Source organism: Athalia rosae, chromosome 8, assembly GCF_917208135.1.
Source record: "Athalia rosae chromosome 8, iyAthRosa1.1, whole genome shotgun sequence".
Classification (NCBI taxonomy): Eukaryota; Metazoa; Arthropoda; class Insecta; order Hymenoptera; family Athaliidae; genus Athalia; species Athalia rosae.
The window spans coordinates 4,543,671-4,562,016 of record NC_064033.1 but is presented as its reverse complement, the minus strand read 5'-3'; the positions used below and the strand labels follow the sequence as shown (position 1 = coordinate 4,562,016).

The window sequence follows — 18,346 nt, the reverse complement described above, 5'->3', positions numbered from 1 at the left end:
CCGCGCGATACGATTTTTTTCTCCTTTTTTGGTTTTTTTTTTCCCTCTTTGTTTCACCTCCTTGATTATTCGTTCTTTACATTTTTCGATGAAAAAGAAAAAAAAAAAAAAAATGGGAAGATCGCTACTTTGACTTTGACGTATTTTACACGAGTCTATAGATTTTTTCAAACCCAACTCAACTCGACCAATCGACGTTTATCTTAATTTTGTAAATTCGCGTCAGCAAATTTCGATACACAGAAACGTTATACGTACGCAGAACATATTTACATACACCCGTTGTACACATATTTCTACGATTACTTGATTTCCTCAATCATGGCGCTCCGCGTTCCGGATTAATATTGAATTTTGATTATTATGTGGCAGAAATTACGCGGTGGGTTCGATCACGCAGCAAGTACGTGAACTAAGCATCCTGTTGCTTCGCACTTACAATTAGTAGTTCCTACCCCGCGTGTGCATTGCAGCGAGTTTCGGAGAGAACTTTGTTTTATTTTTTTTTTTTCTCTTTGCTTTTCCTTCTCTTTGGAAACTGGTTGAAAAGTTTCATCCATCAGGTTTGGGAAAAATGTCGTTCTTCGTTGCTTCCCAATTTTGTTACTGGCGAGAAAAAAAAAAAAAACAACTCCGCAACATTTTTCGCAGAGAATTGAAAAAGAATTTATACATGAGGGTATGTCTCGCGATTTTTGAACTTTTTTCAAAACTATATACTGTAACAAAATATAAAAAAAAAAAAAAAGAGACAAATTGTAATACGATTAGATTTTCGACGATTCTAAAACTTGGCGAAAAAATTACTCGTCGAAAAGAAAAACCGTCGATTTTTAACTACATATATCGTTGAAAAAGTTTGAATTCTTTTTTTGCTTTTGGATTTATTTTCCGTTCGATTTTTGGCGGGATACATCTTGTGAGATGTTGTACCATTTGCCGTGGCGAGAGATGAGAAAGAAAGGATAAAAAAAAATTTTATACGCTCAAAAAGCTCCGAAAAGCGATGCGTTTTTTTTGCAAGTTTTCGATAAGGCGCTACTCGAACGCGGGAATTCAAAGGTAGTTTTAGAGATTGCGGGGGATGTTGATGGTGAGGGAAAATCATGGGGGTGAGACGAACGAATGTAAGCGTACATAACCGTGTACATACCTATACAAGAGTATACGTACATACCTGTACATTGTACATAGGTATATGTACGTATTATATTCCTCTATTCCCTGGCGTCGCGGCGCCCGCGTCGATCCCGCGGATATAAAGTGGTCGCGTGCTCGCAAGCTCAGTCATACCGGCGTCGAGTTACGATAGAGCAGCATCATTTTTTGTGGGTAAAAATAACGTAGAAAAAGATTATAAATATCAAACGAAACAACATCACTAGAAAAAAATAACGGATCGAAATTTGAAAATTGTTAGAAATTTCTTTCCACTTGATTACATTTTTTTTTCTTTTTCAAGTATAACGGAACAGAAATTATATCTTACGATGTACATACAATATACATACGACTACGTATTATGTATATGTGTGTACACGTGTCTTTGTCCAATTGAAAAAAAAAAAAAAAATAGAAAAACAGAAATTCATTAATTTTTTTTGTCGAAAGGCCAATTGCAGTTATTCGTGCACATATGTGTTACATTTTTTTTTTTTTTTTCTGTCTACGGATACAAACTTCTGTCTCTCATATACCTGTACAATGTAACGCATACGTGCACGAATTGCAAAAGGTTTTTTTTTCTGTTTTTTTTTTTTTTTGTAAAAAAAAATATTCGTTCGCCGAATTTGATATACAGTCGAAAATTTTGGTCCTTCAGCTGAGATCCTTGTTTGCGCGGTGCAGTTGTCGGCAAAGATTCTCCGGAAGTCGAAACTTCTTTAACCGTTTCATACACGTTACCATAAGGTAGGTAAGAAACGGAACTTGGAGTTTCAATTATCAAGTTTTTTTTTTTTTTTTTTTAATTGTTTTTTTTTGTTTTCCTTCTATTACATGTGATCAGATTTTTTCGAATCGTTTTCGTCGCACGAATACGTGTGTTCATTTTATTCTATTTTTCTCCTAGCGCCCCACAGCTTCGTTTCCCTAATTCTTCCCTTTTCTTTAATTTTCTTCCGCTTGAGCGTCGATCGATTGGGCGATCGACGTCGATAAAAATGTTGCAGGCTTCCCGCCGCATGTTCGGGATCCGGATGCGACGTGAAGTTTTTTTCCTGTCTCATTTTATCACGTTTCAATTATGCAATTAGAGCTTTTCGATATATGCGTAAGACGTCACACTGTACACTTACGTATACCATTGTATACAGTATAGTATACGTATAACGGAGCGAAGCCTCGAAGTTGTCGATCGAATACTTTGACGATGAGAAAAAGAGAAGAATAAATTCATTCATTCATTCAAAAGCGATATTCAGCAGCGAGTCGCAATTTTATCACCCTTACAACGACTATATTTCGATACATAGCTGTGTACAAATTTATCTCTACTCAGAATATAGACACGGATCATGTATGATACACTACGGGGGGAAAAACGAAAAATTAATTCGAAGTTTGAACAATTTTTTTTTCCCCAAAATTTCCTCTTTGTTTTACGTCAAATTTGGTTAATTTTTTCTCGGTTTCTGAGTAACGACAGAGCGATAATTGTAACGTAACTTACGTATACCTGGATCAAAAACTTATACGTGTACATAATTTTCTTAATTACTAATACCGGGAGCAATTAAATTCCATCGGGATGTTACGGGGACGTATACAGGACACGTTGTGTGTATGTAGGCATTTATGTGTAGGCGCGTCGTTATTGAATCTCTCGATAATCTCGTATCCTTTCCAGGAACTTATCGGGGAACCGTAGTCCCCTTGATTTTATCATCGCCGAAAATGAATATCATCATCTTCGCCAATTTCGTACATGTTATTCAACACAATTTCGCTTGTAAATAACAAGTTCAACTTATCGCGCGCATCCCGCGGGAATAGGTCAATTTCTATCCCATTTATTTATTTATTTATTTATATATATATATTTATTATTATTATTCATAGTCATCATTATTTTCGTCATTGTTACGCGTATCGTGTTACATATACTCCCTATACTGCATCCCTAGGGATGTTAATTATTATTGATTCAATACGAACACAAATTGCTTCTGATCAAAGTAACGTAGTATGATTATTTTTTTTCGTTGTTCGTTTTATTCTCGTTTTTCATATTTTCTCTTTTTCTATAAGTTTCCTTTTCCTTTTTTCCTTTTATTTTTTTTCACTCCGATTCAAAGAGCATTCCCTTTTATTCCCTCAAGAAATATATGTACGTAAACAATGTTACATGAGTATACCTAAACTATGTATATAGAAAAATCGTATATATATATATGTTCCTTCGGGAATAAATTTTCTTTACACACGTACACATAGTACATAGGTATATACTTACATGTCCCCCTGTGTGATACATAAAAGTAAAACGCGCTTCGTGTGTGCACTTTTAGAAACTAATGTCAATTTTGTTTTTTTTCAGTTTGATTTAGTCTTATTCATTTATTTACTTGTTTGACATTCGTGTGCGAGATCTAATTTAACCGTACCTTTTTCGACCAGCATTGAAAACTTTCGAAGGGGGTTTTTCTTCATACTTTTTCCTTGCTCTTTTTTCTTTGGAAATATGTGGGAAATTAGGTTTCCTTTATCGCGAGGACATAAAACAGGAGTAAGTAAATGTCGTGGGTAGCGAGATAGGTTGAAATTGATATACCCTGTGTACCGTAAATACGTATACATACATTTACCTACATACACTGTATGTACACATAAGCTACAGTGTCGTCCGATAAAAGAAAAGAATTTTCCAATCTCTCGTTCAGTTTTTCGACTCCTCGGAATCGATTGAACTTGATGGTATTAAAAGGATTTTCTACTTCCTTTCTTTCTTCTGATAATTTATTTTTAAATTACGCTTCATTTTTACTATAGAGTGCCCAGCATTCGAATGAGATATTCAATAGACCTGACCCTTGTTTCGTGTACTCTACGGGCTAAGCACTTGGATTTTTCCCCTAGTTATTTTTCTATCTTTTCTATGAATTTAATTTAAATAATTCACCGCTCGTTATCCTGTAGTTGACATTTCTACACACGTACATAGGTATGTATATATATATAGGTGTGTACAAGAATCGTGGCGGATAATTGTTCTTTGTTTTAACATACGAAAGACAATTATAATTGTAATTTGAACGCTGACTTAAAACTACGGGTACTCTACAATTATAATGAATCTCATTGAACGTCAAATCGAGTTGAATAAAATATTATTTTAACGACGATGAGTGCGCGAACAACGCGAGGAAAATTTTTTTTCAGTCGGTTTCCCGCGTTATCGTGGAGAGAAAAAAATGAGAAAGAAAAAGAAAATTCGATCGCGAAGAATTTGGAAAATATGCGGTGCACGTTGTACACGAGGCGATTCGAAAAATGCGCCGTGATTTTTTCATTACACAAAGAAAAAAAAAAGAAAAAAATACCGTTCGTTCTCTTTGGCGACGAAAATTCGGGGGATAGGTCCCGAAAAATCTCGCGAATAATTGGAATTCTTTATCTGTTGAGAAAGGAAATAAAAAAAGAAAAAAAAAAAAATTATCGCGATAATAATAGGTGAATATTGAATAATTTTCGATATATTTTTTTTTTTTTTCATATACTACGATATCTACTTGTATATATGCAGATCGATCATCGATATCTGTACCGTACAGATAAAACGGCAGGTCAGGTTAGATGATTATCTTTTCTTTTTATTATTTTTTTTTTGATCGTTTGAATATGAGAAGAAAAAAAAAATGGGAAAAATCGGTATTTCGAAAAATCGGCTATAACATGTGTAGCGAATGGATTATTTACATGGGTACCAGACGCGTGTATACGCGCGGTATATAATTGTACAATATTTATAAGACTCGGAGGAATTGATTGAGAAAATTTCGAAACCCTAGGCTCCTCTCGGATGAGATTGAACCGGAAAAGTAAAGAAATTATTAACGGCTTTGACCTGATTCACCGTTATCGCGGCTATACCCCCAGGTACACATGCACATATATATATATATATATACCTGTGTACACAGGCATGCGCATGTGTATATTTATATATATGTATATATACATACACACGTACGTATGTATTTAGATGCAACAAATATATCCTGAGAGAAAGAGAGAGAGAGAGAGAGAGAGCATTGGAGAGAAAATAAATTGCTGACCTTTGTCGGGAAATATGAAGCCAATTATCGGCAGGATTTCTTTGATTTTTCTAGAAGCGAGCTTTCCCTATTTTATTTTTTTTTTTTCTCCCTCTATCTTCCGGTTTTTTTTCTTCCCTTTTCTATTTCGTTTCGTCGGGTACCCGTACCATTTACTACGGTTACATCACGTCGCGTCGCCCGACGAGGGTGTATTGTATTACCCACCTTTGTGCACGCGAGGAAAGCTCGCGTGCACCGGATCCGAAGCGATCGTTTATGATCTGCGGGAGATCGTTTTGTCGCATTACATCCAGTCGCCCTTTTTAATGCTTTCTTTTCCCCTCGCCCTTATCTCTCTCTCTTTTTGTTTCTCGTTTTTTCGTCGGTTTTACCTTTTCTTAATTCTCTGCTTTTCTATTCCGTTTACTTTTCATTTCATTATTACCATGAATCGAAGAGCGTAGAAAATCGAATAGATATTCTTCATTGGGTATTCGCGATCAGCGAATTTGTTAGAAATTTTGAAATGGGGCGTTTCGCGAGTTGACGAAAAAATTCACGATACCCGCGGTAAATTTGGATTCGATCGACGACGCTCTTGAGCTTTTTTTTTCTTTCGTTTATTTAATTTTTCTGAAATGGTATAATAAGAAAAATTGTATACATTTCACAGGTGCGAGTATATATATTTATGTGTAACCGATTTTGAAAAAATATTTTCCAGACGATAAACGAAAAAACCAAAAAAACCAAAAAAAAAATGATGTCCCTAAGAATAACCGCCGTCTTAGCAGCGATCGTCGTTCTCGCTTTGATCAATCGATCAACGGCGTTGCCTGCGAGCGACAAGGAAAGATTTCTCAATGAATTGGACGTGAGTATTTTTCACCGTGACACAATTATTCTCTTCGTTAATTAATCGATCGATCGAGCCAAATATCGTCCCGCCGCACGAGTTTCATTTTTCAATCCATCGAAACTCGAAACTATTTTGATTTAGATTTTTGGTTCTGTTTTTTTTTTTTACCTGCATTTTCTTTATCGATTTTGTGATAGGTGAATCGCGCGTGGGAAGCTCGATTCTTTCCCTCTTCTCTTATCATTATTTTTTTTATTCCGTGTAACGCGAATTCATTTCCGAATCGGCTATTTTGACGCAGATCGCGAAAAAATGAGGTTACATTATTTATCAATCTGTAACTTGCTGCCTCATAAATGTACATGATATCATATGTATACTATATAGCTAATAACGGTACACGAGAAATTGAATAAATCGAAACGAAATCAGATGAAAAAACGAAAAAAACTTCTCCTAGAGGGTAACTCGAAATCGATGCGAAATAAATATCCGACAGATGCGAATTTTTGTATTTTATTTTTTGTATTCTTACTCGAACCACACGATGCGGAATTCTTTTTCGATTCTCTTTATCTATTTTATTTCCACGTTTTTCTGAATACATTGTAGGTAAGTAACGTGACAAAATGAGCACGTCGCGGTAGACGAAATTACGACTTTGGGGCTAGCTAGAAGTCATAATTTCGATTGGAAAAAAATGAGAAAAGTATCAAATCACAGGTATCACTACGCCCCACAAGATTGATAATTGACATTTCTCCCTAATTATCACGATAAATTAGAGAACAAACCAAAACCAATTTTAAGATCTTCATGTTTTACTTCTTCCGAAGTTATTCCTTCGATATCTCGACAACGATCGATCGTAGGTGAAAAAATCACATGACCTAAATTGTAGAACGTCAAAAAACCAACAAAAAAGTATCGGATCACAATCTCCGTATCGTGACGGAGAACCGAGTTATCCCAAAAAAAAAAAAAACGAAATTCACACCCTTTTTCGATATGGCGGCTAATGCACGCACGAAATCTTTATCGACAACTTGAAGTCAAGTTTCCCCGATCCCCCACCACAACAAAATATCCAAAAATAGCTTTCGCGGTTCACTTTCGTTTCCAAGCCCTTTTTCGAATATAATTTTTACCGCTGCTAACGGTCCGCCAGCTAGTTCGAGTCTCCGGCGTAAGCGTCTTGTTGTTTTGACCCTCGAGGGTCACACATCATAACAAGGAGGCCTTACAGCCGACTCCAGGTTTGGCTTACAATCAGTTTTAACAGAATATCACCGTACAACGTTGCCGAATTTTCGTAGATATTCGAAAATTTTTGTTCCAATAATTTTTATTCAATTTTTTCTACCATCCATTCGTTTAATAAATAGATAATAAAATTTGTGCGACTAGTTATTTCAATTTTACTCAAAGTTTGTTTTGATAAATCTAATTTTCTATCATCTATTCTCGAAAAATAGAATCCAAAGAAATAAAAAATGAAAAAAAAAAAAAAAACAGAGAAAAAGTTAAGTGAGCGGTGCACAATGGCAAGCGTTAACGATCATCGTGTATAGTATAACAATAATAATCGATGATCAATTTTAATTTTCCCACTTCAAACGATTCGGATTCCGGATAACAAGGATTTGGTGCGCACGATTAAAATGTCACGTAAATTTTAATTGAAAGGTTACGTCTTTGATTCCTTTTTTTTTTTCTCGTTTTTTTTCCGGTTTTTTGATCTCCGCCGGTCTTCGTCGATTCGGGGTAGCGGAAAACGAGCAGAACGGAGAAAAAAATATGGGTACGCGTACGTAAATTGATGCGAAAAAAAAAAAAAAACACAACAACAATTTTGGTTTTTATTTTGTACAAAATAATATAAAAATAAAAAATATTAGGGAGAGATTTTTTCGCGCACATATAAATGTACGTCGTTGGGCATATTGTGCAACACCGTGTACCATGTGTGTACATACGTACCAATTATTTGGCTAACGAAGAAGAGGAGTAGAGGTACCATCGACGAAACGTTGATCGCAAATTGACCGTATCCTTAATTAACCTTTCCGAATCATTAATTAATCGGAATTAGTAGTTATACCGACGCGTATAATAGATGCGTACAGGAAGTGCGGTATGTTTGCATGACGGCTTTAAATGGCGGTGATCGCGAGTCGGAAAAAAGCTCGAACAAAACCGAAAGAGAAATAAAAAATTAGGAACTTTTTTCGTCTATTTTCTTTTTCCTTCTTTTGGATCCTTGGTCGAGCTTGTGTTATAATTTCAACACAACCTCGCGGTTCCGAGCTGGACGTTGAATAAATAAAGCATAAAATTTTTATAATATTTCACTTAAGATCCGCTCCAAAATATACCGCGTTTTTTTTTTTTTTAATTCTGATACGTTTTTTTAATTTTTGAATTCTTTTTTTTATCCGTCGCAGACAACGGTTGAATATTTTTCAAGGATGTGGGATACGAGGTATCGTGCATCGGCGGAAGTAAGAAAAAGAAGTTAAAAAAGTTGGAGAAAAAAAAAATATTAGGGAAAGAAGAAAAATACGGGAAAAAGCGCTAAAGAAAAACGGAATAATAATTCAAGGTTTCCAAGGTAGAGCGGCCCGAAAGTGCAAACCTACATAAATATGAATGTAAAATTTAGCGGACAGAAAAGAAAAAAAAAACGGGGGAAAAACAACGGAATGGAATAAAAATGAATTAAATAAATTACAATATGAAATAAGAGAAAGAAGAAAGTGGGAGAAAAAAATTGCCGGCAATTAGGTTTTAAAAGGCAACGGGGATTTTCAAAAAGGGAGACTGGCTAAACTTTAAACCTTCGCGTCAGACGATCCCGTCTGTGCCTTCGCACATCTCGGCAAAAGTAAACTACCTACAGAGCTGAAAATTGCCCCCGCTGAATGTATAACGTTCAAATATTATAATTGTTGTAAATTTTTTTTCCGCCCCTCTCCTGATATACGAGAAAACTGGGCAGCTGAAAGTTTTTTTTTTTTTATTCGCTTTGGCAGGTGCGCTTATATCGTCGAAAAGAGCTTGAAAACAACCGCGAAAGTTTTTCCGCCTTTTTTTTTTCATATTTTAATTAGACAAGGATCATCGGGGCACCCTCATTTATGTATACGGGCAAATACAAACATGTAGGTAAGGGTAGTAGGTCATACGGACTCGGTAAATATTAATAACTTTGGATGGGAAAACCATCGTCCTTTTTGAGCGCGCGGTCCTCGCGATCATTTTCAATGAATATGTATATTGGAAAGATATTCCTTTAATTAGAAACCCGCGGGTCGTTGTGAGGTGGAACTTTTTTTTTTTCTCCCATTTCTTCTCCTCCCTTCTCTCACCTCGACCTCTGCGCACTGTACGAGTGGATACGTGAAATTTTCTAACGAAATCGGAGGTAAATAAAAAAATCAAAAAATGTTCCCTTTTCTTTCGAAGCTCCAAATTTTCGGCAAAACCGTTTCCCGTTCGATACAGATTCGCAGAATATTCTCTCCACTCAGATTTCATTCGAGTGTAAATTTGTACGGGAAATATCGAACGTACAGTATTTCGTATAATATACCTCTGGGTTTTTTATTTAAATTTTTTCGTTTTTGATAAATTTTTTTCAATCTAATCTTACAAAGAATTTATACTACACGCGCACGATGTACAGGGTATTCTTCTTCTCGGTCCCTCAGGTTTTTTCTTTTCATTTTTCTTTTTCGTTTTTTCATTTTTTTGTTTTTTTTTCTTTTTTTAATATTTTCTATTTTCTCTTGAAAAGGTTCGTGCGCGCTCGCGGTGACGCAATTTGACCGTGGCTAAATAAATATATAGGTATATACACCGCTATGTACATACTTATGTACTTACATACATTACGTATATATATATATATACACACACATTCATAAAATCTTTTCTTATACAATTTTATGAACGACCGCATCATCATTTGCTCGAAAGGTTACCTACCTTCCACCCTTATTATTATTACGAATATATCGTCCCTCCTTCTCCTTTTTTTTCTCCTTTTTTTCTCTTTTTGATCTCCTGCGTGTAAAAATTCTTTCCCTCACCCTTAAACTTCATCTGTACGAACCGTATTCATGCAGTGTGATGAAATTTTCGAAATTTTCAAGAAAGAAAAACGCGGAAACATCCAATTGAATTTTAAAGGGTACGAGGTGTGCCCGTATCTGATCCGATTCTGACGAATACATTTCACATCCTAAACTAGTAGGAGACTGAGTAGTGATTTTTATTTCATCTCATCCAATCCGGATAGCATTGTATGCATTCCCCCCCCCCCCCCCCCCCCCGTACATTTCTCACCCTATTTTTTACACGGATAAGTTTTTTTCTCTCTTTCTTTCTTTCCCTCATCTTTTTTTCGCTCCATTTTATTCATCCGTGTACCCGTCGTCCGAAAGATGAAACGAAGCGTCGAATAAAATTGACGATAAAAATAATTGAACGACAAAAGAAAAATTATAATAAAAATTACAAACAATCGTGGAAATACTAGAATTACTTTGGGAACTGTGAAAACTGTTATTCGAACAACTGCACTTACATTCGATGCGAATAATAACGATAACGATGATAATAATGACGATTGCAACGTAGATATAAATTTATCCGTCGAATGAACGGAGGTTACGTAATATCATATTTTACATTACATACATTCATCTGCAACGAATTCGGACGGAATTTTCGAATTTATTATATATATATATGTACAGCTTCGTACATAGGCATCTACATACATATGCACGATGTACGCCCGCACGTGCGTACAGGCGTACATCGTATTAATTAATAAACTGTCCATTTTCGAACAAAATTTAATTATAACGTGTCGGTTAATCTAATACCATATCACATCGTATATGCAGTATGTATACCACATGTACTACATACGGTGAATACATGTGCAGTGATACGTGAACAGCAGGGTTAAAAATTTCAAAAAAACCGTGGAATTTAACCGTCAGTTTCTCTACATACCTATACCAAACCACGTATTCTAGTAGTTATATTACAAAAAAAAAAAAAAAATGATATATTTTCGGGGATAATCTCAAAAAAAAATTGCGAACTTTTTCTTTCTATTTCTAATTTATTTAAACGTTTTTAAGTATGTTATATACACGCCTGTATGTACATCGGTTTGTTTAAATCGTACCCGCCACCTGTCCGGTGTTCTGTAATTGCTGTAGAGGTTCGTCGAGAGGGGGGGGGGGGGGGGGGGGGTGGCAGGGGCGAGGGGGAGTAAAGCAGTACCGCCCCTAATTTATGACCGCCGTAAAGTTCGCTGTATATTATATTATATAACACCTGTTAGGTATTCCGCGTATACATGTATATAATATGTATACCGTATATCGTATGTATAGGGTGTACAATACACCGTGAAACGCATGGCTCGAATGGCCCATTAGTATTTCCCTATGTATACATATCCTACGTGTACATATGTACGGATAACCGGAGCTGTACATAGCCATGGGTATAGGTATGTGTATGTCATACGTATATGTATATATTATACACGCATAGAGCATAGAGATATTTATACGCACGTCATCGGAAGTTATTTATGGTATAGGGTATATACGTATTACATAGAGCTGCGTTTATTTCGCAAGTTTCAGTTTTCCAAAGTTATCGGTACATAAGCTGCGCTGCATTTGTGAAATCGCTAATGATCAATCGATTCGGAATATTTTTAATGAGATATCATCTCGAATTACTCATGAATTACGTATTACCGCGTGGCGGATATTGGGTGGTACGTACCGTGCATAATACACTCAAGACGACGAATACTGCAGCGCGTGACGTTGCAGATCCCGTTATTTTATCTCATAGATGAAGAAAAAAAAAAAAAAAAAAAGGAAAAGAAAATAGGAATAAGGGAGAAAACTGTCCTTTTCAAGCGGGGGTGGTATTTTTTTTATCATACATACCAATATTCGTGTGTATTGAATAAAATCGTTGATAGTTGGGAGAAGAAAAAAAAAAATGATCAATACTTACGAGGAAGAAAATTGAAAAAGAAAAATGAATTTGGCAAAAGAATTCGAGAATGGTTTTTTTTTTTCTTTTCTCTTCTTTTTTACAAAGTGCGAAACCGTATCGTTTAAGGACCACTTTTGTCCGAGGGTTGGTATGGGAGGTGGAGGGAGGGATTAAGTGGCGCGAGGGTTGAATTGATTGATCGTAACGACGAAGGGAAGAGAAAATAAAAATCAACGTGGAAATAAAAAAATGTCGCGGTTATAAAAATCATACCCCGTGGAGAAAATCGGAGTTACCACTTTGGTAAAAAGGTATATTATTGCAGTGCGTGGTATGGTTGGCGTATAAGCTGTTATTAAGATAAGGCAAAAAAAGGGAGAAGGAATAAAAAAAAACCAGCTGTAAAAGTGTCGCGAACGTTTTAGCGGAAAAGATTAATTGCGACTGATTGAAAATTTGAAGATCTTAAAACGTAATGACTGATATTCATTTACATGTAAATTTATCTTTTTAAAATAGGTAATATACGTTTGAATATTTTTTCGTTAAAATGTTCACCGCTAATGGATTTAGGGAGAGAAGAAAAAGAATGAGAAAAACTTGGCTAATTTTGATTGCTATCTGAGTAAAACATTCACTCGGAACTCGCAAAAGTCACTGTAGGAGAAAAAAAAAAAACTCGATTCTCCTCAGCGGTTATAAACTTATTGTTGAAGTATTGATTTTTTTTTTACTGCCAGAACGATTGATCGGTCGTAACTCTATCAATTTTGAAGATAGGTCAATTTGGCTTTCGGAATCGGTTTTCTCAAATCAAAATACATAAAAATACCATAGGAACTCGAATTAATCAAATAGTTGATTTTGGGTAAAAGAAAAAATCTATTTTATATTCTATTCTTACGTATTGTTCTCTCAGAAATCTGAAATCACAAGTTAAATTAGTCTATCTATAAAATTGATCGAGTTATCGCCATTTATCGCTTTTTTACCATGAATTTGAGAATATATCTGCTTTAGAATATTTGAATTTCGTGGTCTACGAGCGAACCCAAGCTTTGCTGGAATCAGCGTAGCCAGCAGAGTAGCGCTTTGTTGTGAGTCGTCACCTTCGGGGCTGAGCAGAGGTGACGCCTCAAAACAAACCGCGCGCCCGTGGCTACCTGACTCCAGCTAAGCTCGGGTTCGCTGGTGAATTGAGAAATCCGAATATTTCGACCCATGCATGGATTGCGACGAATCAAAGTGGGTCTACGACGACACCAATCGATATGTCTTAATTTTTCTGCTTCCAACAGCGAATAATTGATGATTACTCGATCGATTGCATGAGTAGATGATTTTGGCTTCCATATTCGGATTCCTGCGCTGATTATACGTGAGATTACCCTTAAAAAACCAAAAAAAGATCGATTTTTGGGCCAAAAGTAAAGTAGTTTTGAAATTGATCGTATTACACTTTTCTGACGTATTCTGGCCTCAGGAATCCGAATCTGGAAGAAAAATTGACCTATCTATGAAATTGATCGAGTTATCGCCAATTTCCAGCTTTTTGGGGTCAAAAATAAAAAATTGATTTTTTGATTCATTTTAATTTAATTTGAGCTGAGGAATCCGAATCTGGAACAAAAAATGATCTATCTTGAAAAATGACCGAGTTATCGCCGAATTATCGCATTTTTTTGCATAAATTTGAGGATATCTCGAAGGGAAAAAATCGTAGTTCAATTGGAACAACGGATTCGTGTTCCTGAGGTCAAAATACATCAGAAAAGTGCCATACAATCAATTTTAAAAAATAAAAATTTTTGGCCAAAATTTGAGATTTTTCCAAGGGGTACCCCTTACGATTTTTTCAAATTTTGACCAAAATTTTTTATTTTTTAAAATTAATCGTATGGCACTTTACCTATGTATTTTGACCTCAGGAACACGAATCCGTTGTTCAAAATGAGCTACGATTTTTTCCCTTCGAGATATCTTCAAATTTATGCAAAAAAATGCGAAAAAATGGAGATAACTCGGTCATTTTTACAGATAGATTAATTTTTCTTCCACATTCGGATTCCTGAGCGCAAATTACATGAAGATAGATTAAAAAATTAATTTTTTATTTTTGATCCCAAAAAGCTGAAAATCGGCGATAACTCGGTCAATTTTATAGATAGGTCGATTTTTCTTGCAGATTCAGATTCCTGAGGTCAAAATACGTAAGAAAAGTGTTATTTAATCAATTTCAAAGAATAAAAAAAATTGCTGCAAATTTGAAAATTTTCCAAGGGGTACCCCTCGAATTTCTTCGATTTTTTGGCCAAAAATTAAATTCGTAGGACGCTTTTCTAACGTATTTTGACTTCAGGACCACGTATTCGTTAGAAAACTTGAGTTACGAATTTTTCCCATCGAGATATTTCAATTTCTCTGCTTCGAAAAGCGTTTTTTTTCGGTGCTGTAGCCGAAATTTGTCACTCCGTACATCACACGTTACGAATCGTGCGTTATCCTTCACGTAGGTACAGGTTGAAAATATAGGCGTATGTAAAACGTAAGTTTGAACCCCCGTCGAGGTTTTCAAGCCAATTAAAATTAGGGTTTGAATAATGAGATTTATAAGGGAGAAGTCAGGTACGCACCGCGTGAGCTCTTTATACACTCGGGCACTTCATTAATTCAATTAATCTCATTTCAAATTGCTTCGTGTACAGGTATACCGAGGGTGTCTCGGAACCAAAGACTTTCTATATCAAACATCTTTTCACTCTGCCAAAATATCCGTGCGAGTAAAACCGTAATTTTGGAAGACAAAAAATGTTTGTTTTCTCTTTTCGGATCTTCCAACCTCAGGAGCTCAATCGATTAATCGTGATGATTTATTTGATTACTCTTTCGCTGATTACATATCAATTTCTATTGGGGTAGAATAATACAGGTAGTACGTACACGACACACATACCCTGCTCTACGTATTCGTATGTAACGTCCGTTCGCTGAGGACACCGTGCAAATAACGATTCAATTTTCCGATTAAATACACCACATTACGTTCACATTGAATTCCATCTCCGCGCGCGCGATTAAATCAAAAGAAAAAACCAAAAAACAAACAAATTATCGAACTACTTTTTCTCTGGTTTGTTTTTTCCTCCATCTCCACACACGTATCCATTTCGTGAAAATTTTAAAATTCAATTCCGAATCCGCACGAGTAGTTGAAAGAATAAGTAAAATAAAGTGTGAGAGATAAAATTTTAGAGATAATAAAAAACTTGAAAAAAAAAAAAAAAAAACATCGTTTCGAATAAGACGTTTTTTGATCGATGAAACGTCCCCCGTGTAACGTATAGGGATGGAACGTTCAGGTAGCGACACGTGATCGTTCAAAATTTTGCCAACGGCAACTAAATATAAACTTCCTCCTTTTTATGTAAGTTTTAATTATTTTATTCAGGTTTTTTCGAAATACATCTTTTCTTTCCATCGGTAAAAACCAAAATATATATCGCGCAGGTTGAAAGTAAATTAAAGCGATTAATGTTAATTAGATTTTAGACATTGATTTATCGGCGCGTGTTGATTATTTATTTATTTGATTTCTGTTCAAAGTTGGTAAATTGTTTTTTTTTTTTTTGTTTGGAAAAATTTTTTCATAATGTTTTTTTTTCCATCACGGCGAAGACGGGCGGGGGCGGAGATTCGTTTCGAAAAGAGGAAAACTATGCGGAGGTTCGGCAGCTGTTTCATTATCCCTTTGAAGGAAATAGTTGGAGAACTTTGCGAGAGATTTTGCTCGATCCACGACGCGAAATTCGTCTACAGTATCATACCGCGTTTAACGAATAGCCCGAGTGACTTGATTTTGGGGATAAAAAAAAACGTGGGAAAAAAGAATTCGATCTTCGGTAACTAAATTTTTGCCGAAGTTTATTCTCGCTTCACGCGATGTAGGATACGAGAGGTATTCGATCGTTGCACCCCTTTTCGTTCAAGATTTTGAAAATTTCACTCGATGCGAATCGTTCGCTCCGCGTCTCGTCGTATTTGAATGCAAATCCGTACACCGATTGTGTATAAGTATCCCGTTAATTACTTCGAAGACTTGTTCGACGCAGTGCAAGAAATTTTCAAACTAAATTACGAAACAATTGATCGACCGATTGTCTGGGTATAGAAGTATATACACATGACGTATGTACACCCGTTAGATTGAAATCGAACTACATAAGTATTTAATACGTAAAATCTATTTGGTTACAATTGAAATTTTCAATCAACTCAAATACGCTTCGTTCTTCCTCTCGACCTTGTACATATACCCACCTATCGTTTAAATCCCCGTCTAAGAATTTTCAACGTTTTGCAAAGTTTTTTTTGTTGGTTTTTTTGTCTTTCAAAAAAGCTCTGCGATCTCCAATCATTCCGATTGGTATGGAGGTTCGAAATTCGTAATTATTTTTCTATCGACAATTCCGTTTTAGCTTTTTTCTTTTCTATCATTTCTTTTTTTTGGTTTTTTCTTAATTTTCGAAAAACAGTCCTCTAAATTTTCCTTTTACATCCGAATCCGGGTATCTCTCATTTCCGTACACGTTGTACGATACCTACCGGTATGTCGGATGGACAATTTTTTTCAATCGTCAAAAAGAATTCGATCAATTTTTCTTCATTTTCTTTTCGCTTCGCGCGCCCCTGCAACGCTGTATTACCTGTAATTGAATTGTTTCAGCTGGTCGATGACGACGGTAGCGTTGAAACCGCATTGATTAATTACCTATTTGCCAAACAAGTTGTGAATCGTCTTCGCAGTCAGATGGACGTCGGTGATTTGCAACGCAAACGGAGCTATTGGAAGCAATGCGCTTTCAATGCGGTCTCGTGTTTCGGCAAGTAAATAATGCCGAGACGGGGTTACCTACGCATATTCGCACACATCTATTGAATATATTTTCTAATCGGCGATCGATGCGTAACTAATATATTTACATATCGATCGACGTGATCGGAAAAACCAAAGAAAAGAAAAAAGCAAAAAAAAAAAAATAACAAAACAACTAATTGTAACGTTAATATATCATAATTATTATACCTAATATCTGTATGTCGCGACTTCTCATCCCAAGAAAATAATAATTTCCAAAAAAAAAAAAAAAAATGGTATCCAAAATCCAAAAACCTAACAAAAAAAAACAAACAAATGGATCTTCGATGTAAATTGATGTAGCGTATAAAGTATATACAATATCATATACGTACGTATGTGAAGAAAAACAAGGAAATAATAAATTAATTCATTGACAGGAATCAAAATGAAAATGAAAAGAAAATTATTCATACGATATACGTATAATATTCAATCGTATATGTGCAGTTTCCCCCCCCCCCCCCCCCCCCCAGCAAATGTTATATATATATGATACATTTAAAATGATTCGCCAATTTATAGGTGATTTTAATAGATGTGAATTATTCGTATTTGTTTTCCCCCTTTTTTTTTTTTTTTTTTTTCTTTTTCGAATGCTTACATCACATAGATATTCTTCGTCTTCTTAAAGAAACAAAAATGGCTTTGCATCGTTTGAATAAAATCAAATAAAATTGAATAAATAATTCAAATATATGTATTTAGAATTTGGGTAATTTAGTGGATATGTACATCTGATATATATATATATATATACATGTGAGTTTGCGAGATTCGTCTCGGTGGGGCTGCTTTTTTCTTCCATTATATTTATAGAGAAAAAACAAAAAAATACATACATATATACACAAACATATATGAATTCTGTAATATGTTACATGATGACGATAATAAATAAAATTCGTGCAGTAAAATTATAAGTCATAATATACGATTGAAAATTTCTCTATTTAATCAATGTTGTGACAATTCCGAATTTTCACTTGTACGGATTTAATAATAACTTACCACGGCGTTGGTCGTTTTGATGCAAAACTCTGAAAAGAAGATGTGAAAAAAAAAAAAAGAAAAATTGTTTCTCGTACCACCGTTACCTGTAATGTAGCAATCAGCATGCGTCGCCTAAATTACGTGGGCAGAAAAAAATCGAGAGAAGAATATGAAAGAGATGAAAAGAAAATGAACCGATGGAAAATGAGTTGATTTAAGAAACTGCAAAAAAAAACGAAAACACGTATTTATCGTGTTCGAGAAACGAAAGGCGAAAAAAAA

At 35.3% G+C, this 18,346-nt stretch overlaps 2 protein-coding genes across 4 annotated transcripts in view; both read left to right on the top strand.

The window, feature by feature from the left end:
* Positions 1-18,346, top strand: part of LOC105693293 — a 63,678-nt gene that overhangs the window by 9,756 nt on the left and 35,576 nt on the right. The gene's annotated exons all lie outside the window — the stretch shown is intronic.
* On the top strand, positions 1,284-17,998 carry LOC105693267 (prohormone-1-like). Of its 3 annotated transcripts, none has more exons than XM_048659442.1 (4): positions 1,284-1,415; positions 1,823-1,911; positions 5,983-6,132; positions 16,880-17,998. In XM_048659442.1, the coding sequence occupies exons 3-4, from the start codon at positions 6,019-6,021 to the stop codon at positions 17,042-17,044; spliced, it is 279 nt and encodes a 92-aa protein (XP_048515399.1). In that variant the 5' UTR covers positions 1,284-1,415; positions 1,823-1,911; positions 5,983-6,018; the 3' UTR covers positions 17,045-17,998. The 3 variants fall into 3 exon arrangements, with proteins under 3 accessions (XP_048515399.1, XP_048515401.1, XP_048515400.1); XM_048659444.1 differs by having other exon boundaries at positions 1,290-1,328; XM_048659443.1 differs by having other exon boundaries at positions 1,293-1,332.